This window comes from Cyprinus carpio, chromosome A17 (genome assembly GCF_018340385.1).
Source record: "Cyprinus carpio isolate SPL01 chromosome A17, ASM1834038v1, whole genome shotgun sequence".
In the NCBI taxonomy this organism is placed as follows: Eukaryota; Metazoa; Chordata; class Actinopteri; order Cypriniformes; family Cyprinidae; genus Cyprinus; species Cyprinus carpio.
The window spans coordinates 14,409,872-14,434,021 of NC_056588.1; the positions used below are offsets into that span (position 1 = coordinate 14,409,872).

The following is a 24,150-nucleotide window of genomic DNA, read 5'->3' on the forward strand; positions in this document are numbered from 1 at the left end:
ACTTAAATTACTAGCCCAAGAGTGATTTTCTGTTTCTTTAGATAACTAGTACACCATAAAAAAGTAAAAATTCCAAATTTCATGTTATGTGTTACATTCTTTGTGATTAGTTGTGAAATTTACTAGCAATTACTAGCAGTGGCAAAACTGAGCAATTTATTAGCAATAGCAATTGGAATAGTTACCTTTTTGTAGCCTATGGGATACTGACTAGCAAAGAAATAAGCTGTGATTGATTGAATATAGTTGCTATATAGTGTAATAATGACTAATATTTACTGAACACTTAAATAATTAAATAAATACTATTAAGATATGAGCTAGTTAATTTTAGGAATAAATGTTAAAATGGCTTGCCATAACAGCGGTTTGTGAACTGTAGCTCCAATTAGGACATAAATAAATAGAGGTTTTTGGGACAAACTACTGTGCCAGTAATAATGGTTGGCACACCATTCATTGAGGTCTTCTGGGTGTTCTTGTATTCACCATTGAATGCAGCGTTTTTGGTCACGATGAATTATTTTGGAATGTAATCAGGATTTGTTCAAGATGGCAGAGATGAGTCCTCTTTATTCCTTTTTCTCTGCATGCACATTTTCTGTGTATCTCCATGGTCGTTATGTCGCACTTTCTGTTCAGCGATTCTCTGCAATGCTTTCACCTCCAAAGAAAACAATGGGTGTTTTCACTGGCCCTGCCTCCAGAACTAAGCCCAGAGTAAGGTGAGTGGAGTGCAGGAAGCAGAGCATAAGTGGATACATGTGTGCTCCAGACATCCAGCCCTGGACAATATATTAAAAAGTACTAAGAACAAGAAAGAGAATGATTCTTTGTCTGCTGCATGCTATAGAATGGAATCTACAGACACTACAATGGAAATAAAATTCAAATGATCAGAGAAATGACAGATAACTTCAGGCTAATCTTCAACAGATATAGAAAATCCAGTAATGGTTGTATTGGCATAGTGATCTCAGTAGTAATTTTCCAGTTCTTATTTGAATAATTTAAATATTCCTATACATACTATTGTGCTCCCCAAAAATTCCTACCAGAATATATTTTTAATGTATATATTTAATGATTGGTTTGTATTGGATAAACATGTAAAAATGTTTTTTTTTTTTAAACAAACAGTTATTTATTTTTTATCATAGACTGGTATTTTATTGTTTTTCTTTTTCTTTTCTTTTTTACTATAAATAAATTAGGTTTCCATCCATTGCTTTATTTTATATAAATTTTTATATTTATATTAATTAATTTAAATGATTTTTTTTTATTTATAGTCTTTGCAAAATGTATTCTTATGTGCACAGAAAATGGATGGAAATTTTATTCAGCATGAAAATGTTTGCAGCCCATTTTCCTCCCATAATGTGACATTTCATTAATCAAAACAGATATATACAGTAATAAGGAAAAAAAGTGACTTGATTTTTTTTCCACTGGAAATTAGTTGGATCTTGAAAAATCTATGGTTAAAGGCAAGGATGCAACAAAATAAGCTTGAGGGTGACCAAATGTAAAAGTCTAAGAATCAATTAATAAAAAACAAACAAAAAACAATATTGATTGACCATTATACTGAATGGGATATGTCTCTCTCAATGTCCATCAAAAAAGAAAGTTGTTTCAGAGGAAGAAGTTGCTTCATTTTGATTAAAGAGTAAATACATGAATCAGTATCTGTTATACTGATTTGTATGCAGACCAGGGTGAATAGGGTTTGTTATAATCCAGAAAGGAATTAAACATTTTGCACAAACAGGACTGTTTCAGCACATCAGCTCCCCATATTTTGTTTGTTTTAACAATATATAAACCATACAGACATTATGTGACTGTATGCAATCCAGCTGTTATATTCCTACTCCTCCCTCCTTCCCTCAGAGAGCAACTCCAACCCATTCCTCATAGTTCGTCTGCAGGGGGAAAGCATGTCGAAACCAGATGTTGGTCCAGCCCTTTTAAAGGCTTTCACTGACACTGTGTTTTTATCACAGCCAGATGGATGCACACCCTCTTTCTTTGTCTATTTGTGATATATTTCCTTCACTATAATTGGGGAAATGTCTTTTTTGCCCCATTCTTCGTGTGCTCATATTCTTTCCAAGTTGCTTTTCCTTTTTCCTACACTTTATCTGCAAACAGAATGGATACTGACCTGTTGTATTTTTTATTTTCTGCTCAACTAAGCAACAATTAAATAAGAGCAGAGAGCTGTAATCCTGGTGAATGAAGCTATTCAAATCCATGAAAATCTGGCGTCAGTTTAGAATCCTCTGAAGTCCATATTGAAGAAAATGGTACTGTTGCAAGCTAAGATATGAAATCTGGCCTGCAGAAGGTTGAATGCTTATTTCAAAATGGTCTGACCAAAATACTGGATATTTATCCAACAAATGGGACATAATTGTATCAGGAATTTTTTTCTTTGAATATTTTGTATTTTATTTACAAGCTTCAAGTTAATGTGTATGTTTGAAGTTCAAGGCTGAGGTCTTTAGTGAATGGAGTCAAGTTATTTGGTGCATAGATAGATATCTATTGTAGAAAAATACACAGTTCCTGCAAACTATTAGACTGCATTCATACGCAGATCATGAAATTACTTGATCTTTATCATTACCATTTTACTATGCAAATAAATAAATAACAATTATTATAATTTTTTAAGACAAGGAGAAAAACTTTTACATGTAATTTTGCAGTTTATTTAGCTCTGTTGACTATGTTTTTTACTGCTCACTGACTGAAATACAACTCGTGATCACGCTGCTGTCTCTCTCATATGGGAAAGTTTTGCACTCTTGGCTGTTGTGACATCATGTTGTTTCGACATTTGTATCACATATCTCTCGCAACCAGACAATAGATGTCTCACTGGAACTTCTGTAAAGTCCATCTTGGTGGAACTTGGTGGGCTTGTTTTTATTTCATGACAGATTTTTATGGACCCTCTGGATTTACTGGATTTCCTTTCTGCAAGTTGTTGTTGGGAAATGAAGCCTCTCTCATGATGATTTTGAGAAGTCTGATTTTCAATAACAGGATTCATGAGCTGGACTAAAAGCATGCTTGCTGTGAAAGGCTCTAGTGAGTAGACCATGTCAAGTGAGATTTTAACTCAACAATTTTCTCAAAGAATCTAATTTGATGGAACAAAATAAGGGGGTCTAATATAATTATAGTAATGGAGTGAAAATGGCAGGTACTTCTTACCTAGAACAAAGAACTACAATGGTGAGTAATAATGGTAGATATGGAAGAATTACAGAGTAGTGCAATAATGTGACTAAAGTTTTGATTGGACTTTCTCTGATATAAAAGTTTATTTGAATATACCTTGTCAGAATCTAATGATCCAACAGACCTTTTCTTGTTAAGCTGAAACCTTACTGTGCATTCAGTGTCATTAACCGGCTGCTCTGCCTCAACAATAGGTGTCTTGTGCTTGGACGAAGGGGCCCTGAACTTACATCCAGCTTGGCACTGAGAGCAGAGTCTCTGAGATTGAAGCACTTTTGTTAATGAGTTTATTTAGTCATGGCAGAGTTAGAGTAAAGGACTCTTGCGGGTTCACACCAGTGTGACTCACAGAGGTCAGGCCCTCATGTTTTCTTTGAGTTTATAGTCATCCTGGGCTTTAGTCCCATTTTCAGTGCAAAAGTCTCTACTGTTCCAAATCATTTGCCTTCTGTTTATGGCCCTAGTCCAACTTTCTGTCGAGGCTGTTTTGCCTGACTAGCTCAGGATAACATTTGCAGGGAATGTCAGTTGTAAAATGTTATACAAATTGCACTGGAAGGTTTTTTCCTTTTATTTCTTAGCTGACAGGCCACCTAAGCTGGTTTGCTGAACTTAGCTGGTTTAAACAGGTCTTGCAGTCTGGCCAATTTGGCTGAGCTGTTTGTCAAGCTGGTTTCCCAATCCCTCTAAAACCATCCTGACTGGACTGGGAGGCTAGCTAAGACCAGCAAACCAGCTTAGGCTAGTTTAAGAGATTTGTGGTTTAATAACAAAAGTGCTCATTATGTTTTGGGGATTCCAGAAGTTTTGCATAACTGTAGGCATCAATCTATTTAAAACTGAATTCTAGTCATTTCCTTTTTCCAGATAAAGGTATCTGTAAATCATTCTTCTTCAGCATGTGGGTGTCTTTTGTGCAAATTCCCCTTCAGTTTGCCCTTCACTTCAGACTAATTAAAAGATCTCATGGGGATGTGGAGAAGTAGGTCAGTGTGGGATGCTTATTCGGGTTGAAGGAGAAATATGATTTTCCCAACCCAGTTGGAAAAATCTTGCACATTCCTAAATCTCTCAGTCAGCCAGCAGATACACACCTGGAAGTCTGGAACCGAAGAATCTTCCCCCCGTCATGGTGCAGTCTAACCAAGTTTATTGTTTTCAGCCCATACTCCCATATGCATAAACACACACAGGCATAGACACAACGTACTATGTATGTTAGTCTTATCAAATGTGCTTACAGTAGCAAAAAAAAAAAAAAAGATAATTTTGAAAATAAACATTATTTTTTTTCTTGTTTATATACAGATAAGCTTCATTCCTCACAAAGAGCTGTAATAATCTGAAGGCCAGTATACTGTATATTAACAGTCAGTGTTTGCAAACCCACAATGGGTGGTGGTCGAAATTATTTTTGAAAGGATCCTCCTCAAAGTTTGTAGTTTACAGCATGAACCCATTTTGGCTTTTGACTTGGTTGAGAATCTCCATTTCATATGTGTATAGCACATTTCTGCCTTAGTGTTTAAAAAAGTTTACTGCGATTTCAGTTGAGACTTTATTACTGTATTTCTTTAAAATATTACTCTAAAATTGCACTTTATTATACTATGCTGTGGTCAAGATGGTTGCTGATACAGATGGTGACCTTATGTGAAGTCTGTGGGGACAGCTGCGATACTTGAATAACACAGATATCATCATTGAAGATATCAGAGGGATGAGGACTGAGATAGGACAGTGACAGACTTCAGGATTTCCTCCTGGTTTTGTGAATGTTTCCTCTTTGTGAAGTCTCCCTGGCTTTAGCATGAAAGGAATCTTGTAACCGCTGGCTGCAGAAAATCTGTGAAGTGTGAAATCTGTGAAGTATCCTTGAACTTGAAATTAAGCCTTTTCAGCCTATTGTAGACTTGTTGCATGAAAATTATATGATGTCTTCTTGATCAAAAATACATATTTTCTTGTTTTGCTTGGTCTCTACTGAGTCACTTGTCTGAGTGGCAAAGTAAAAAGAACTCTTCAAAATGACTTCAAGTGCCTGAATAATGTTTAATACTCATTGGGATTGCCTTTGTTTATCATTTAATCAAGCCGTTTTGCAAGATCCATATAAACAAATCAACTCAGTCTATATAATTCATTATTTAATGGCTTTTAAGTAGGGCAGAATCACCTAATATCACCTTCCTGCAAGTTAATGTCTTTATGTCTTCTTAATGTCGAGTTTCTGAGCTGGATGCAATCAATCATAAATGTAGAAGGAAAATTGTGAAAGGTCTTATCTATTTATAATACTTTATAAATAGAAACTGCTTTGGTTTTGGTCTGTTTCCACAAAGAGCACTGATTGTCACTTGAGAACAAAACTAAGCAACACTTCAGATTGAAGGGCCCTATTGCATTTTTGTGCAAAAACAAACAGAATCAACCCAGAGAAACAAAACAGAGGTTGCTGGCAGGGCAAGGGGGTAAATGTGTCAGTTAAGGTCATTGGTTATGGTTCAACAAGTGCCCTTAATGTGGTTTTAATAGCTTATTAGTTTGCCAAGGCCATATGACTGGACGGTTGAAGTAAGCGACTCCACCGCTATTGCTGCTCCCTTTTTCCAATTTAATCCTAATTGAAAACATCTGATCCTGGGGTTGTTTAGTCCTGCTTTAGTGGGGAGAATGCCTGTCAAAATACCTCCACCATTAATTTTTGAAATGTGTGTGTGCTGAGAAGGAGAGATTTGAATTCATTGGTTTATTTGGGTGGAGTCGACCAACTCATAACCGCAGTTATGGTCTGTCTGGAATAGATTGCATTTCCATTTCATTTCAACTGCAGTCTGAGCACATGCTCCTTGTAGAGATTCCAATAGTTACTGAAAACCACAAGCTTTATTACATTTCATTCAATGCTTCTTTATGCATTGAAATATAAAACCAAAGTAAACTTTATTTGTTTTTATGCGTTTATATGGAAACTTTCTTGCCAAAAGGAATGTTGTCATAAAAATAAACTCAAATTATAGCCTAAAAATAAAATGAATTCTTATTTAAAATAAATTCTGTTATTGAAAAACACTTTTTTTAATTAAAATTAAAATATCTAAAATTGCATACTTAAGAGTCATGGATGCTTATGTTTTTAGCTGGACACTGAAACTGTCTGTCCCTCAAGGAAATGTGGGGCAAAATGGCACAAAAACACTGTGCAGGAGTGAAAATAGCTAAGCGTGTCGGATAAGCTTCTGTATCAGGTATCTGTTACAGCTCTGGCTTGATAGTTTATGTTTCCCTCTCTTTATTTATCATGCCTTATCTGATGTTTTTATAGGCTTGAATATCATCCCAGAATATGAGGAACGGCTGTCTGTTCAGAACGTAATGATGTCTTGATTTAGTGCTTGACTGACATTAACAAATGAAGTAGCTGGCTACACTACAGTATTTTGCTATGCTTTTTTATGCTCAAAAATATTCTACTCAAGTAAAAGTACCATTACATTAATGAAATTTTACTTAAGTACAAGTAAAAGTACCAGTCTAAAAATCTACTCAAGTAAAAGTAAAAAGTAGCTCATTTAAAACTTACTCAGAGTAAAAATTACTTAGTTACATTTTAACAGTGGGAGGGAGGCAAAAATGGGATAGGCCAAGGGTGTCAAACTCAGTTCCTGGAGGGCCACAGTCCTGCACAGTTTAGATATAACCCTAATTAAAAGACACCTGATCCAGCTAATCTAATCATTTAGGCTTATTTGAAAACTAGATGATATGTGTGCTGGAGCAGGGTTAGAACTAAACTCTGCTGGGGTGCGGAGCTCCAGGAACTGAGTTTGACACCCCTGAGGCCTATTAATCTCAAACTAGTTGTTTTTAATTAAAGGAATCAGTTATTTAGAATAATAAGACATTTGGGCTGTTACCAGGCAAATCAGTATCAACAAAACTCATCTTTTCAATGCAGATGAAATGCAGAAGCTTAATCGGAAGTGCCATTTAGATGTATTTACACACTGTTTAGTGCAGGACAAGAATGCATTTAACCTGCAGTTGCAAATGCATGAATAATGTTTTGATATACAAGACATAAAATGTTGAATACTCATTTGAAATTATAAGAAATTAATTATTTTTAAAAAATCAAAAGCTACTTTAAATGTGAAATTAAAATGGCCAGTATGTGTCAGCGAGTCACTGTTAATAAGTGAGTCGTTGCGACTGAACCGAATCATTTAAACATTTGATTCATTCAGGAACAAAACACTGTCATGTTGCTCAGAGACGCAAAACTGTGCTTTGGTGGCTGTGTTTGGAATAATGTTTTGTTGTAGAAATAGAGCAAAAACAGGCAATATGGTGTCTAAAACGCAAGTCTCTTAATTAACTTATTTACTGACCTGTTGTAAAAAAATAAAAATAATAAAAAAATATATATATATATATATATATATATATATATATATATATATATATATATATATATATATATATATGTTTTAATATATATATAATGTAATCATGATGATTTTTGGAGGAAAAGACGGCATTCTTTGTGTGATTTTGATTTACTATATGAAATTATATAAATATGTACATTTTTCTGCCCCCATATCTTCAATTTGTGATCATTCTAAATGCATTTTACAAGACTGAATCACACAGTGAAAGAACGCACTCTAAATGCGCGCGCACATCATTAAAACAACAACTATGATATTATCGCAGACGATATACATCGCACACTCCGCACCACTGTCTTTTTGGCTAATTTGTTCAAAACCTCTTGCTAAAATGTCAAAGCTTCATTTTAACCACCAATGCAGCGATGCAATTATTTAGCTCACCTCTACATGCTTGCGAAGGGTTGACGTCTTGTCGAGATTTTATAAGCTGCTAGTTTGGCTAGTTTCCAGGGAGGGATTTTTTTTTTTTTTTTACTCAGTAATTTTTTTTTGTTTGTTTTTTTTACTCAGTAATAAATGTGTTTTTAATATACTTAAGTAAAAGTAAAATTGCAGATTTTAAAAAATACTTTAAAAAGTAGAAGTACACAAAAAAGCTACTCAATTACAGTAACGCGAGTAAATGTAATTCGTTACTTTCCACCTCTGGTATTTTCCTTTATAGGCATATCTATAAAGGGAGTTAAAGGGAATGTTTGGGTTCATAGCACCCTCTTGTGGCTGAAATATGTTTGCTAATTTGCAGCTAAACGTGGTGTACTGACATAAACAGAAAATATCCTAATAGTGCCAAAAGTAATTGGCTGTATTATTATTTCAAGTTATTATTCTGACATTACTGTAACACCCATAAGCAGCAGAAACTAGACATTAACTAAACAGCAGTACAAAATAGACATTAATTATTCATCTAAGCATTCCAAGAGCACATAAAAAGTGGTATTGAATTAAGGTAAATACAATTGACATATTTTCATATCAATTAAAATAATTTTAAAGCCAGTGTCAAATTATATGCATTACTGCTGAATAGTGGTGTACAAAAACATGGCATGTAAGACCTTGGAACTGTTTTGTGCCACCAGAGAGCGTTTTAGGGGCAATGTGTAGCTTCCCGATTAATGCCATGTAAAGTAGTCTGGAACATTTGGATTGCTGCTTGATTTCAAAGCTTTTGGAACACATTTGACTATGGGTGAGCTGATTGTGCCAGCTGGCACACATGTTCTCACTATTATCAAACATTTGGTGGCGCTGATATGGGTCAATGGTCGGAACATATAACACAAGAAACTTTTCAGCCACCAGGAAAAAGGACTCATTTAGATGAATTTATTTGATCGACCTAGCTGATTGGTATATATTTTATCTGTGCAATATAAATGTCGCTTTGTTTATGAAAACAACAGAGAGTCAGTAACGGCTCTGAATGATTTATTGACTCAGTCTGATTCATTACAGTTTCATACAAATTCATGAATCTTTTTCACTGACTCATTAAAAATAACTGGTTCATAACAGTCATTTGTTTGAGAATCAGACATCACGGTTTGTGCCGCAGTGGTTCTTGCATGTTAAATACATATACACCAGTTTTAATGTAATTTAAATTTGCTAATGGCATGAGATGATACCTGATGAATATGCATTTGGACTTACACAATGTTTTCCTGACTAGACTTTTTTAACTGTCATAGACTTTTGGTTTGTTTTTCCTTGTTCTTGTCTTGTTTCTTTTTACCTAGTTTTCCATGCTGCCTTGATTAATTCATTCTGTTCACCTGTGTTGATGAATTATATTTTGTTTGTCTCCGTTTATTTAAGCCCTGTGTTCTCCTGAGTTCCTTTGTCCTGTATTGAGAATGTTTCATGTTGGTTGTGCTGCGTTTTCCCTTAGTATCTCAAGCGTTTCTTCTGTGGTTTTATTAAAAGACTGTAATTTGTAGTTCTCTATCGTCGTGTGCTCCTTACAGCACCACCACCGTAACAGAATACAGGACTGATAGAGTTTATTTTTTGAAGCATTTTGTTTATTTTTTCCTTCCCTGTCACTATGGACATTCCTGCTGTTGCCCTGCTATGCCTGGAGCAGGGTGACCGTCTGCAGGAAGACCACACATGGGACTTTTTACATCTCGCGTGCCTGACTCATTACCCTGACCGCCCGCTCTGTGTATTTTACCACACCAGCCTGAGCAAGTGGTCGAAGGCCCACGTTCCAGCAGACGGTCCCAGGAGGGATTTTGCCACATACGTGGAGTGGGTGTTGGTAAGCAACAACTCTCCCTTCACTATCGGCCCTGGCTGAGGACCACACCAGCCCCACTTCACATCCAGAGACCAGCCATTCATCATCTCGCTGCACGGAGCACGTGCCTGAGCCCACCACAGACAGAGAGCCTGAGCCTCCTGCGACACAAGAGCCAGCGCATAAAACTGCGATGGAGCCGATCATCACCCGGGAGCCTGAGCCTCAAGAGACGTCTGACCAGGTGTGTTAGCTGGCTACAGCGCACATGCACGAGGGATTGTGGAGATTGAGGGCTTGGAGTGAAGCCATGCCCACACTCCCGCCGCTGAAGGTGAGCTGCAACTGGTCACTGGAATATATTATGAGGAACTAATGGACTGTTTTAAATAGAACTTAATTGACTGGGTAGGGGAGGTAATTCCCCATGTTATAGGTCCCCTGAGTCTCCGCTGGTTCTGTCCAGCTCTCCCTGTGACTCTTAAGCACCTACCCAACCTCCCTCTCCCACCTCCTCTTATGCAAATCAGTTCCTCAGCCCTGTCTCTGCTGGTTCCTGCCAGTCCCTCAACTCACCCTCAGTCAGCGCCATCTGGGCGCTCTGATCCACCTTGGGAGTTCCAGTCTCCAGCTCCACCTAAGCGTGAGGATCCTCTGTCTCCGCCTTCAGCCTCCGAGTCCTGGATTCCTCCTTGGTGCTCCGACCCATCGTCTCCGCCATGGCTCCTAGCTCCCCTAGCTCCGATAAGTCGTCCGCCATCTGTCGCCTCGGGACTCCACTCCTCTGGCTTTGCCTTGTCACTCTGTCCCTCTGGCTCCGCTGCTGTCTTCCGGGCCCCTGTCTCTGCCTCGGTTGCCTGAGGCATCAGCTCCGCCTTAGCCCTCTGGACCTCAGGTGTCGCCCTGGCTCTTCATCTACTCTGCTCCACCTGGGTCTCTAACTGCAGTGGCTCCGTCTCCATCGCTTGTCCCCAGGGTGTTGTCAAGGCCTTCTCCATATCTCCTCCCTCCCTCGACTCCACCTTGGGGCCTCATCCTGGCTGCTCCTGGCTCCTTCCTGGTTCCTCCCTCCGTCTTCTCACCATGGTTCCTCCCATCACCTTCTCCCAGTCCCTGCTTTTTTCCTGCTCCACATCCTCCTCTAGAGCCTCCACCCTCCCTCCTCAGTTGGACTTTAGGCGCGAGGACGCGCCTTCCGGGAGGGGGCAAACTGTAACGGTCATTGACTTTTAGTTTGTTTTTCTCTGTTCCTGTTTTGTTTCTTGACCTAGTTTTCCAATGCTCACTTGATTAGTTCATTCTGTTCACCTGTTTTCTCCATCGTCATGTGCTCCTTACAGCACCACCACCCATAACAACTTTAAATTGTCACATTTTTATCGCATTAGCAACCATTTTAGTCACAGTCTGGAACTCTGAAAACTTTTGGAACTCAAGTTTTTTACACCATTAGCTGTTGTATGAATCACATAAATATTTATTTATATCCCAAGACAGTCTTGAACTATGAAAGAGATGTATATCTTCGAAATGTGAGATTTAAAATATATTGTTTCTTTTTGGAAAGCAATACTTACTATTAGTGCAGCAGATCAAATTCACTAAACAAGTAACATTTCATGTCTGCTCTGATTTTTCAGTGGTTTTGGATTGGATACATCCGCATTAAGCTGTTCTGTGCTATACTTGTTTCTGTACAGTCAGTCTGTACTCATCATAGATAAATAATTATGCCAAATTCATTAAAATAACAGACACACTATGTGTCAGGTCTAAGAGCCTTTCCCTGGTCACCTGTAAGACATTCTAAAGCGATTAATCTGCTTTAACTATTTATAGGTTGTGTGTGGACCACGCTAAAGTGTTGCATTATGACGATTATACAGGAGGAGTGTGAGAATCTTGTGGTTTAGCCAGGAGCTGTTCAGTTTAATATTACTTTAAATAGCCTTATTCATTGAGCGGCATAATAGATAGATTTTATTTTGCTCCACCTGAAGAAAGAGCATGGAGAAATCGTGCTGAAGCAGACACAGCCGAGCTGGTGGAACACATGAGTGTGCACACTCACACACACACACACACACACACACTTGCTCACGCCAATGCACCGACGTGTCACAGCTGGGGAACAGAGGAAGTTCCTCACTTTCTGTCCAAAGTTTTTTTTAAGGCTTCCTGAGGGTGCACTTTGCTTGTTTGGAGTCAAACTCATTTAGACAAAGAAGAATGTATTTTTGGAGCTTAAAGGCATGTTGAAGACCAGCACTGCTTGTAGTGCAGCGTATGAGGACAATTTCAACATTATATTTTGAAACATGGATATTCTAGAAGGACCCGCCCTTGGTCTTTGCAAGCGTGTTTATAAATCCTCCCTCCATGTTAGAGTGATTTAAGCTGCTGTTTCGCGTTTTGTAAGTAAATGTGGGGCATTTGGAGACGTGCCTGACTCTTTGGTTCAAGTCAGGCTTTTGTTGCTGCTGGTTGTTGGAGATGTGGGGAGAGAGGAGCTTTCTGAGGTACAGGGGGGAGTTGGCAGAGGGCAGAAGTCACCCTGTACCTCGAACCCTTGGTGCTCTGGGTCTTTCCACTATGTCCGAGCAGCATGCACGCTTCTTCCCGTGCCACAGAGAGCAGCTGGATACTGATGATGACTATGATGAGTGGGTTTATGCACCTCTTCATCACAGAGGTAAGCAGAGGACACTCAGCTTTCAGTTTGTATAATGAGCTGTTTGTGATGATTCCTTAATATCGCCCGTGAAATACTTGAGAACATTAGAGGTTTAAATTTTGTTGAGGGTTTCATTATGACTAGAAGGGGCATTTTGAAATGGTCCTCCACTCAGGGCTTTGAGGGAAAGTGTCAGGGTGATTGACAGAGTATAGGGTAGGGCGTTGTCATTGCACATGCACCAATGTTACTTTCTCACATTTTTACTTTGCTAGTGTTCAAAAGTTCAGTATGATGTTTCTGAAAGAAATGCCCTACAAGACTGCATTTATTTAATCAATCAAAAACAGTAATATTGTGAAATATTATTACACATTAAAATCACTGTTCTCTATGTTAATATATTTGAAAATAAAATGTATCCCTGTGATGGCAAAGCTGAATTTTCATCAGCCATTACTCCACTCTTCAGTGTCACATGATCCTTCAGAAATCAATCTTATATGCTGATTTGGTGCTCAAAAAACATTTATTAACACTGAAAACAGTTGTGCTGCTTAATATTTTATGGAAACCACAATACATTTTATCCAGGATTCTTTGAATAGAAAGTTCAGAAGAACAGCATTTATTTGAAATATAAATCTTTTGTAACATTACAGATGTCCTTACTGTCACTTTGATCTTTAATGCATCCTTTCTAAATAAAAGTATTAATTTCTTTAAAAATATTTTTCTGGCCCCAAAATTTTAAACAATAGTGTATGTTTTGATTAAATTTATATTACAGATGCAACCTTAGCAAATGAAGTCAAATCATAATAATTATATTTGTCTATTAATGGGTGAACTTATGAACATGTAGCCAGTATTTTACACTAAAATAAAATAAATAAAATAAATTGTTTCACTTTAAGATAAAGAAAAGCCTGTCATAGGACTGATGTGATTTTCCTGACAGTTTTGCACAGTTTTCAATTTTTATCATAAATGTAAAAGAAAGATCCAACTATATATATATATATATATATATATATATATATATATATATATATATATATATATATATATATATATATATATATATATATATATATATATATATATATATAATATATATATATATATATATATATATATATGTATGTGTATGTATACGTATATGTATGTGTATATATACATATATATATATATATATATATATATATATTTTTTTTTTTTTTTTTTTTTTTTTTTTTAAATATCAACTTTTTTGTAGCATTATGGTAATTTTGTGGCATTATGGGGAAGTTGTGGCCTAGTGGTTAGAGAGTTTAACTCCTAACCCTAAGGTTGTGGGTTCGAGTCTCGGGCTGGCAATACCACGACTGAGATGTCCTTGAGCAAGGCCAACTGCTCCCCGGGAGCCGCAGCATAAATGGCTGCCCACTGCTCCGGGTGTGTGTTCACGGTGTGTGTGTGTTCACTGCTGTGTGTGTTCACTTTGGATGGGTTAAATGCAGAGCACGAATTCTGAGTATGGGTCACCATACTTGGCTGTATGTCACGTCACTTTCACTTTTTTTTTCACTTTTCACAATTTAGACAAATTACAGTAAAGAGAATTTGCGTAAAATATGCTTAATTGTCATGAAAATAATATTCCTTATGCAAAGTATAATTTTTCCTTTTGTGTCTTGAATCATTTTATTTATTTTTAAATGACTGAATGATTAATTGACAAATACATCCTATTATAATAAAAAGTTTTTTTTTTCTCACTTAACCATGTTTATTAGGTCTATCACACAGGTTTAGTAAAACTAAAAACTAAGTTCCCAGCAGCATGATTTTATTTACCTTGTGATAGTCAGGGATTTCCTTGTAAGGAGTCCACAGTTAACAGTTTGATTTCATTAGTCAAAGCATCCTGTTTATTCTCACTCCACAGTCAACACCAATGTTTCAGTTAAAGTAAAACAGAATTGGCATTGGGAAAACTGTTAAATTGACTACAGTGACATTCTAATAGTTGCACTTGATTTGATAAAGGAGGTTACATCTGTAGATATGAATCTGTTTCAGGTCTATTTGCATCCAGGTGTTGTCAGATTAACTGCACATGACATGGTCAAAATGCAGCACACAAAGCATGTTTTGTTTGTTTTGACAATTAAACTAAGCATTAGCAGCCGATGACAGCCTAGGACAATGACCTTTTATTTCTGTAACAAACAACTGAGTTGAGGGGATTTAGCTATATTTAACTTTGTGTGTGTCAAAAGCCAGTGACGGCTGAACTGCTGACAGCTAAGTTAAGAACAATCAATGCTCTGCAGTGCTGCAGTTGGGGATGAAGAGAGAGAGAGAGAGAGAGAAGGAGGGGGTCTCCCTGACTGAGTCAGTCTCTCTCTCACACAATCTCTCCACCTCTCTGTCCTTTGTCCTGCAGTGTCAGTCCTATGGAATGGCAGGACTATGGGGTTGGATAACATTTTCCCAGGGTGCATGAGCTGGCAGGTTGCCACCGTGTGTGTGTGTGTGTGTATACGTGGGTGAAAGTGAGGGAGGGAGTTAGAGATAGTGCCTATGAACCTGTGTGAGTGTTTGTGCTCGGGAGGTACGGGAGGGAGGCAGCTGCTCCATCTGGCACGTTGTGCTGTGTGAGGACAGTGCGCTGCAAAACTCTTGACACACTTCCCAGCAAATACCAACACACAGTGGAAGAGGCAGGAGACCATGTTCTGTCTGAGAGGTAAGTGTCAGACCTTCAAAACTGGAAGAAAGAAAGACAAAGAACAGCTAGGAGACATACGCAAGTTATTGCAGTTTCAGAGTGTAAAAGCTCCCTGATGGAAGACAAAGGCAGGGGATCGAGCTCAGCTGTTAGTTAAACGTCCTGCTCAGTTTCAAAGCACTGATCTCTCCTTCGGTTCCTTTGTTTTCTTTGCTAGGAAGTGCAGGCTTGGGGGGGGGGGGGGGGGGGGGGGGGGGGGGGCTGTGGTTTGGGGGATCTGTGTGTATCTGTCAGAAAAGTTACGGTGACCGTGTCAGAATTTTGAGGTAATGAGAGCAGGGTTGTTTACAAAGAAGGAGGACACTTTTATCTGATCTGTCTTTTATGTGAACTATACCGAGCTGTAATTACATGGCAAATTTCTCTTTAGAAATGCAAGTTTGGGTTGCAAGTGTTGCAGATTTTTCATTCTTTGTGGTTTTGGCTCCGTGGTGGTATTGTGTTCCTCATTTGCTCTTTAAATAGTGTATAACATGCATTCTGTTTAGTTTAAAGAGATAGTTCAGTCAGAAATAGAAATTAGTCATCATTTACTTATTCTTGGCTTTACAAACCAGTATGAAATTTAGAAGAATAGCGGGTCTCTCTTTTCTGTGTAATAATAATGAATGAGGGCTGAAGCTTTCAAGCTTCAAAAGTGTCACAGATGTGCTTTTATGGTGCTTTTTGTCAATTTGGAGCTTGACCGTTCCAATTCTCCTTTACGTTTATCAAATGAAAAATAGTGGAAAGGATATTCTTTAAAAATTCACCTTTTGTATTAATGTAAAGAAAGAAAGTTCAAGAGGTTTGGGTGCACTATCACTGATAAATTAATATAGTAGCTTTTTTGTTTTGCAGTGTTGTGTGTGTATGTATGAGTGTGTGTTTCTTTTGTATAGATGAACTGTGACCACTAGCCCCAATCTCCCTACTTTAAACTTCATAAACTTCTTCTATTTTATTAAAACAATTATTTTTGCTGGCTAGTTTGTTTGGACAGTGTGTCTTATTTCAGTATTGTCTTCAACTATATTGATATAGATATGTAATGGATCAGATCCACCAAACTGCACTGGCCTAAAGCATACTTTATTGTTTTAATGAACAGAATTGTTTACAAAAATCTGTCCTTTGCAGCAGCACTATGAACTTGGATGCAGTCAGCTCTGTGCAGGCTGAGACAGGCTTGTGTTTTAAAGTCAAACTCCAAAACAAGTGCATTCATATCACTCATATCAACACCACCAGCGCTCCTCTTCCCTCAAAAATGCTTGTGGATTTTCTTTTTTAAGCTAATTGTACACCAACACACTGCACACCAGTAAAGTTGCTTTATGGACTGACTCCTGTTGTCAGAGGTGTAATCATTGAGTGCAAATGTATGCAGTGACCCACAGCCCACAGGCTTCTCTAAAAGTGTCACATGATGGAGAGACAGTTTAGCGGCTCCCTTATGAGGAGCTAAAAGAGCATTCTGTTAGTCAGCTGCTCCTCAGGTCTTGAATCAAATCAGCGTCCTTCTGTGACTTGAATGAGAAGTGGAGACGACTCTCATGGGAGGCAGGGACTGGTATTTTGTGCAGTGTAATTCACTTTAAAAGCCTGAAAGTGCTCTTGTGTGTAAGTTTTTTAAAAATAAATTAAGATTCCTTGACCTAGATAAAGGTACCCGCCTCCCTCTCTCCATTTTACTGTTTTCCAGAAGAGCCAGAGCAGCTGATTGGATGTAATCCAATTATTGTCTCGCTCTTTTTGCAGTCCTACCCATAGGACCAATCATCTCATCATATCTGTTAAAGTAGGATGATTTTTCCTTGTTTTTGCTTGCCTTGGACTGAAGAGGGAGAAGATGGTGTCTTACAAAAGGCGCCTCAACTGTCAGGATGATCATTTTTCCAAATCTCGGAGTGATTATCCAGGCTTAATTGTTAAAACACCTGGATTTGAATCTCATGCAAGCATGAATGTCTCATTATGCACTTCTTCCCATTTCACACGAGGCATCCATGGTTCCTGTGACAGTTATGAATCATGGACATTAGCCAGGATTGGCTTGGAGCCTGAAGAATGATAGCCATTCCAGATACAGTATGTCAGCCCCACATGAGGGTCTCAGTTGCTAGGTGTGTGCAGAGCCGACACTTCCTTCCACATCAGTGGTATTCTGAGTCTGATCCCTGGAACATTGGTGGAGTCCATCACAGTTTGGCCTGCACATATTTTCAGGGTTGAGATAATAAGCAAAGAAAGATCATTCTTAATTTCAGAAATGCCATAAGGGGCAATTCCAAGATGGAATCTAGTTAATGATTTTATTGTTGAATCAAAGTCTCAAGATGTTACTGCTTTATTTAAGACACTGTGGAAAGAATGAGGGACAAAACATTGAGAGTTTGACAGATGGGAGGATTTGGAAATGTAGTCCAAAAGCAACCCCTAAAGCTGAAAATGGTTTCCTCCTCCAAGATGCTTCTTCGTAGGAGTGTATGATACAGAGCATCTGTAAAATGAGTTTAATGGACTGTGGTTTTCCACTGTACAAATGTCTTTTGAACTCAAGTTATTCATTGCTTAAAATAATTATATGGTGTACCAGGACTACTGTGTAGTAGTTACGAAATTGAAAGTTCACATCAAATATTTCACAGTCCTCAAATTTACTAACAGTAATCTTTGTATAAATATATTGCAGTCTAGCTGGAAACACTGGTGGTCTGAATACTGGAATACTGAGGGAATGTCATTAACAGCTTTAAGCCGGCATTCCAGTAATCCATATTGGACATGGATGTGCACAGTAGATAACTATATATACAAGTAAAGTGGTATCTGAAATATGTACATCTGTGCACACCCTCCTTTTGCTGTAATGACAGCAGCTTTTAAGCTGAAATGAACTCCTCAAGTTGTGTAAAAACTGATTTGAGATTAGGGATGTTCCATCATTTTTTTTTTTAATTCTGGCCTATAGGATAAGCTGATAATATTTTTCATGTTATGGTCGATATTAGTAGTATACAGGATATTAAAAGAAGGCAACGTCCCTTACAACAATCACAATCTCTATTCAGAGCCAATGGTTTGTGTGATTCGTTGGAGGAACTAATCTAAGTATACTTTCTTCTGTAGTATAGGAAAAATAAATTTTGGAAGAAAGTGGGATTCTATTAGGTTTCATAAAGAACTCAAGAAAATCAATAAACATGCCGTTTCGAATTTCTTTTGTCACAAAAAGGGCTACATTTGTGAAACCCCAGTATCTTTTAGTTTAACAAATTTGCACTGCATCTTCACAAATGCATAACTATTCATTCAATTAAGTGGATCCAGATGCTTTGCAGACCATGTGAGCGATGACCACACGAACACATACTTCACTGCTTGCAACAAAAGATGTTTCTGGGAAAGAATTTTCTGCTCCATGATAAACTCTCAGAGTGGCCACATCACTGAGTAAACTTTAATATAATGTTACGTATTTAGGTTAACAAAGAGCACAGAACAGACATACATTCAACATTTTCTGCCAGGCATGTTAAATGATAAGCCTAGATTTATGTGGATGTGATAGTATTTCTGTGAAAAGCACTCTTTGGGCCAGGGTGCTTGTATGTAAGTTTAAGCTCTTGGCAGGACAGCTTCTGGTGGCTGGAATTCTCATCTGGTCCAGTTCCTGTCTTTGGCGGTCATCCAAAGAATTGAGCTCAAGGGTTTGGATTAGACCCTGGATGGAGTTTAATCAGATTTGATCACAATGAAATGGACAATTGTATTATATCTAGCTTGTCTATGCAAACATAAACTGCTGGGTGAGGGATATCTTTCCAGTCCCAGATTTATGTCACCCATCCAGGGGCTCAACTTATTTTCTTGACTTAGACAGTTATATTTGCTGGAGATAACTGTACAATGCTCTTTCTGTCTGACTATCTGTTGCTCTTATCGTATTTCTCTCCCTTGCAGCCTCTCTAATTCTCATGTTTTACTTATCCTATGGCCACAAACAGCTGTGAAAGTGACTCAAGTGGGTATCAAGAATATATGGACTGTTTATTTATTATTTTATTATTTATTTATTAGCTATTTCATTATTTTTAGCTATTTATTTACTTTATCATTTTATCACATTTATATGCTGCTAATTAAAGTTGTTTTGAAATCTACTACTTTTTTATTACTAAATCATGTAAATTACATGAGTGCTGTAGTTACTAACCTTAACCCACTACCAGGAGTTGCAACACTTATATAATAGCATTTGTTCAATAATTCTACTATTTTTTTTTTTTTTTGTAGAATTATTGAGCAAATGTGTAAAACATAGACTATCAATAAAAAAAAATGTGTATAAAAAATTTTGAACATTATTTGTAGTTCCAGTAGAGGTCAAAGGGAAAAGTAATGTTACAATACAAATCTTCTTTTTTTATTGCTTTTTAAGCATTTAGGTAAAAAATAAAAAAAAATTGTAATTAGTTCAGCATTGTTTTTCAACTTTCCCCAGGTGACCATCTGTACTGCAAAGCCTGCCTTCAGCAGCACTTGGATATAAAAGGATAATCCTGGTTTACAGATTACACAAGCAAGCTAACTTGCATTCTCTCAGTCTAAAGCTTTAGGTTGGTAGTGAGAGGACTACAAAATATGTGTTTTCACTGATTCGTGTTTGATCTTTTTGTCTATGGAGAAACCAGATTTTTTTGCGGAATGTTGTCCAACTCTAGCATGATTAGTGACTTGTGGAAACCTAGTGTTAGTGGAGGTTTCTCTGTACGCCTAGTTTTCCTGGCTCTGTGGAGATAAAAAGGAAAAGGGTGGATGTGGGAACCTGTGGTTGAACGTCCCAAACTGGACTAAAGTTGAGATACTTCTGTCAAGCACAGGATGATTGCATACGTGGACTGCCTCTCTACCGAACCAGCTGGGAAATGCTGGAATAAGACCTACTATGAGGACGAAGATGAACTTCTTCCGCTTCATACTCGCAAATTGAACCTCCAGCCCAAGACAGAGGGCAGCCTTCGCCGCAGAGTCCTCACCTCCAAAATTCACCAGCAGCAAGATGCACTATGGGCACCCAAACCCTGGGCGGGACCACCAGCTCGAAAGGGCGTCCCACTGCAGGGCCAGCCAAACTACACCTTCAGTCCGTCCTGCCATGACTGGAAAGGTAGCGCTTCAAATCTAGTGTGCTCTTGTATGCAGCTTAAGTACAAAAGCTGGTGCTCAAAGATCAATTATCTCATAACAAAGAATTATGTTGGCATAACAAAGAATGGCCAGTAGTATTAGCAGGTGTTAAAATTCAGAGCTATAGACCTTTTGAAACTCTGATGGGTTTTGACAAGTTTATGGTGGCGAAAAGTTGAAGAGAATTGATTAAAGTATAGTTTAATGTGTTGCCCAGTTTGAAGGATGGTGTTTGAAGTCTGGAACGTAGCAGGCCATGACAAGCCTAGTGCTGAGATACACAATAGCAGCAAGTGTTACTGAACTAAAGAGAGATTTCTAAAGAATCTGCTCCATAAGAGAATACAGGATTATTCAAAGAGATGTTCTTCAATTTAGGTTTTATCAGTCTTTAAAGGATATTTCCCCATAAACTGCAAATTTGTCATCATTTACTTACTCTGATGTCATTCTAAATCTGTATGACTTTCTTCTGTGGAATACAAAAGGAAATATGTTGAGTAACATACTGACCCCTGTTTTCCAGATGATTACAAGGAATAGGAACTAAAAACTTTAAAGCTTGCAGATACACCAGAAAAAATCATTTGTTTTTGTTCATGAATCAGGCCAGTTATTTTAGTGCTATTATTTATATGCTATTATAGTATTTAGTAATATTTTTCATTTGGTTTTATATGTTCAGTTTTAATTTAAATAATTTATGTGCTTTTGTGTTTTTTAATTTTATATTTACAAACTGTAAAAATTTAATTTATGAGCTGTACTTCTGCAGTCGTAATATGTTGTCATAAACCAATCCAGATTTTCCAGTGGGCTGATTTGCTCAGATTAAGCCCACTGCATCTGAAGTTACTTTTAAGACAGATCCAGAACTAAATATAAGTACATATTTCATGTAATATTAATCCTTTTTCATATGCAGTCATAGTCTTAGCAGGGGCTTGTTTAAAGCAGAGTTTTAGTTTGGGCCTTACATTGAAAGATGAAGAGTATGTAATGTTTACTAATCCTCAAGGTTCTTGGCAGACGACAGCTGATTTCTTAAGGCTGTGTTAAAATCTCATCCCAGTCACCAGGCAGGCTGCCCCCTTCACTTACATCAGATGTGCAGACAGATGTCTCTGAAAAACCGTATGTGACCTACAGTCCACTCCCATCAAAATTCAGTTCTTGATTGATAATTTTTGCTGGAGCTGGAGAACATGATCTTCAGGTTTTACACAAACTTGTGGCATTCACACCGTTCAAATGCTACTGTCAGTAAAGCAAAAAGAAAAGAAAAATGATAATTGTAATTGTGTTTGAGGCAGTCATTTGTTTTAAAATGCTTTGTTGGTTTCAGTTTGTCTTCAGATGTGTTGGACAGTAGCACATACTTATTTAGTGAGGTGGCCTACAGTCCATACGGTGTGGTAAACACTTCTAATGCGCTCTAATTAATGTAATTACTTTCAAATAGGCTTTGTGCTACACACAGCTGCTCAGCGAAGCACACACACATCTCACTCACAAACACACACACACACACACACACACACACCTCTTTCTCTATGAATGTCACTACAACGGGGCACTGACCTGCACTTCCTCATCATCAAGTTCCTAAGAGACCCTCCCTTCCTCTCTCCAGTGTCAGTTTATGAAAGGATGAGATACTATGTAGTGCCACAAGATGGCACCATTCTTTTACATTGCAGATTCTGCTACAAATCACAGTTTCATTATTTATTTTTAGTTTTTGTGATAATTAATTATTTTTTTTTTCTAAAGGAATTTGAGAGGACTGGGACCTCAGTTCACCCCAAAATAAAATAAAAAAAAATTCTGTCATCATTTACTCGCCCTCATGTTGTGAAAAAAAAGTAAGACTTACTCTCGTCTGTGGAACACAAATGGAGAAGTTTCGCAGATTGTTCATACTGCTCTCCTCCATACAATAAAGTAAATGGAAACTGAGGGTAAGCTTAATAATAATAATAATAATAATAATAATAATAATAATAATAAATAACTGGTATTGTTTTTTAAAGGAAATCTCTTATGCTCACCAAGGCTGAATTTATTTGATCAAACATACTGTAAAAACACTAATATTGTGAAAAATTATTACAATTTAAAATGTCAGTTTTCTATTTTAATACAGTTTCAAATGTCAATTTGAAAAAAGCTGAATTTTCAGCAGTTATTACTCCAGTCTTCAGTGTCACATGATCCTTCAGAAATCATTCTAATATGCTGATAAAGGAACATTTATTATTATCAATGTTGAAAACAGCTGCTTAATGTTTTTGAGGAAAGCCTAAAAAAAATTCAGGATTCTTTGATGAAGGTAAAGTTACAACAAACAGCATTGATTTTAATTAGAAATAAAAATTTATAGGTCTTTACTGCCACTTTTGATATATATATATATATATATATCAGAAGATATATACACACACATGCATAATTGCTACAAACTAGTGATATTTAAGCAAAATAGCTTGTTTGAAGCCTAATTGAGAACTGTGTATAATTTCTATAAAATGAATTCAAAAGCAAAGCATCTTATATCAAAATGTTTATTAGTCTGGGAATAAGTCCTAACACATTTGTCTTTCATGTCTGCACACATGGTATCTACAACACTTCTAGATTTGACCTACTAACATGGTACTTAAAAACTGCCCACTACAAAACTCTAACAAATTTATGCAATACATATAGCAATTTTGTAAAACAAACATGTACATCATCATATTCAGCACTCAATAAGATGAGAATAGAAGAGAGTTTCTTTATGCCAGGTTGTAAAAATACCATCCCAAATCCCAATATGGGCTCAGGAGTCTCTGCTGATGTGCTGTAGGGGATCGTATTTCTCATTGTGCTGGAGCTGGCCCAGTTTTCTGACACAGATATTGGCCGATGCTGGGTCAGACATGTTACAGATCAATATGCCACATATGTTTGAGCAGACACAGTAGATTATTTATCAGGCCTGTGTCTGGGTGGGACTGATATTTTAATACTCAACACTTAGAAATCTGAAGGTCTGTTTCTCCTGTTCTTTAGTGAAAGGGAGAGATATTGTTCACCATACTATTTGTGAATCATAGAAAGAAAAATCAGTGTCTATCTAAAGTGATGAATATTCCTATCTATCTGTATGTGTCCTGGTTGGGACAGATAAAAAATTGTGCTAATATACCAAAGGACATTTGAAACGTGAGTGAAGTCAGATATCTTTAAAGATATCATAAAAGCATATAAATAAAATCAAGTTACTGAAGTTTTGTTTGTGTTTAGAAAAATGTGCAAATGTTAAATGTTGGTATAAGATTTTTTTGTTAGTTTGTTTTTGAAGGAAGTCTTTTAGGCAGCATTTATTTGATATAAAAATCATTAGTATAATAAATATTTTGTGATTTTCTCAATTTTATTTATTTAAATGATTTATTTTTTTTTTTATATTTTGTGTGCGTCATCATGATGTTGTTAAAGAGAGGTGTTTTTATTTGAAATAGAAGTCATACATAAGATAAAATTATACAGTATTTACAGTGTTTGCTATCAACTTTTGATT

General features: G+C 37.1%; 1 protein-coding gene across 7 annotated transcripts in view; it reads left to right on the forward strand.

Moving 5' to 3' along the window:
* LOC109082441 (NHS-like protein 1) overlaps nt 1–24,150 on the forward strand; it is a 49,277-nt gene that overhangs the window by 545 nt on the left and 24,582 nt on the right. Inside the window, exon 1 of one of the 7 annotated variants that reach the window (XM_042774194.1) lies at nt 15,021–15,368. The exons of 5 other annotated variants lie outside the window; for them this stretch is intronic. In XM_042774194.1, the coding sequence (XP_042630128.1) occupies nt 15,353–15,368 (16 nt within the window). In that variant the 5' untranslated portion in view covers nt 15,021–15,352. Of the gene's footprint in view, nt 1–15,020; nt 15,369–19,913; nt 20,563–24,150 lie in introns of those variants that run through there. One more of the 7 variants, XM_042774189.1, reaches the window with a different exon arrangement.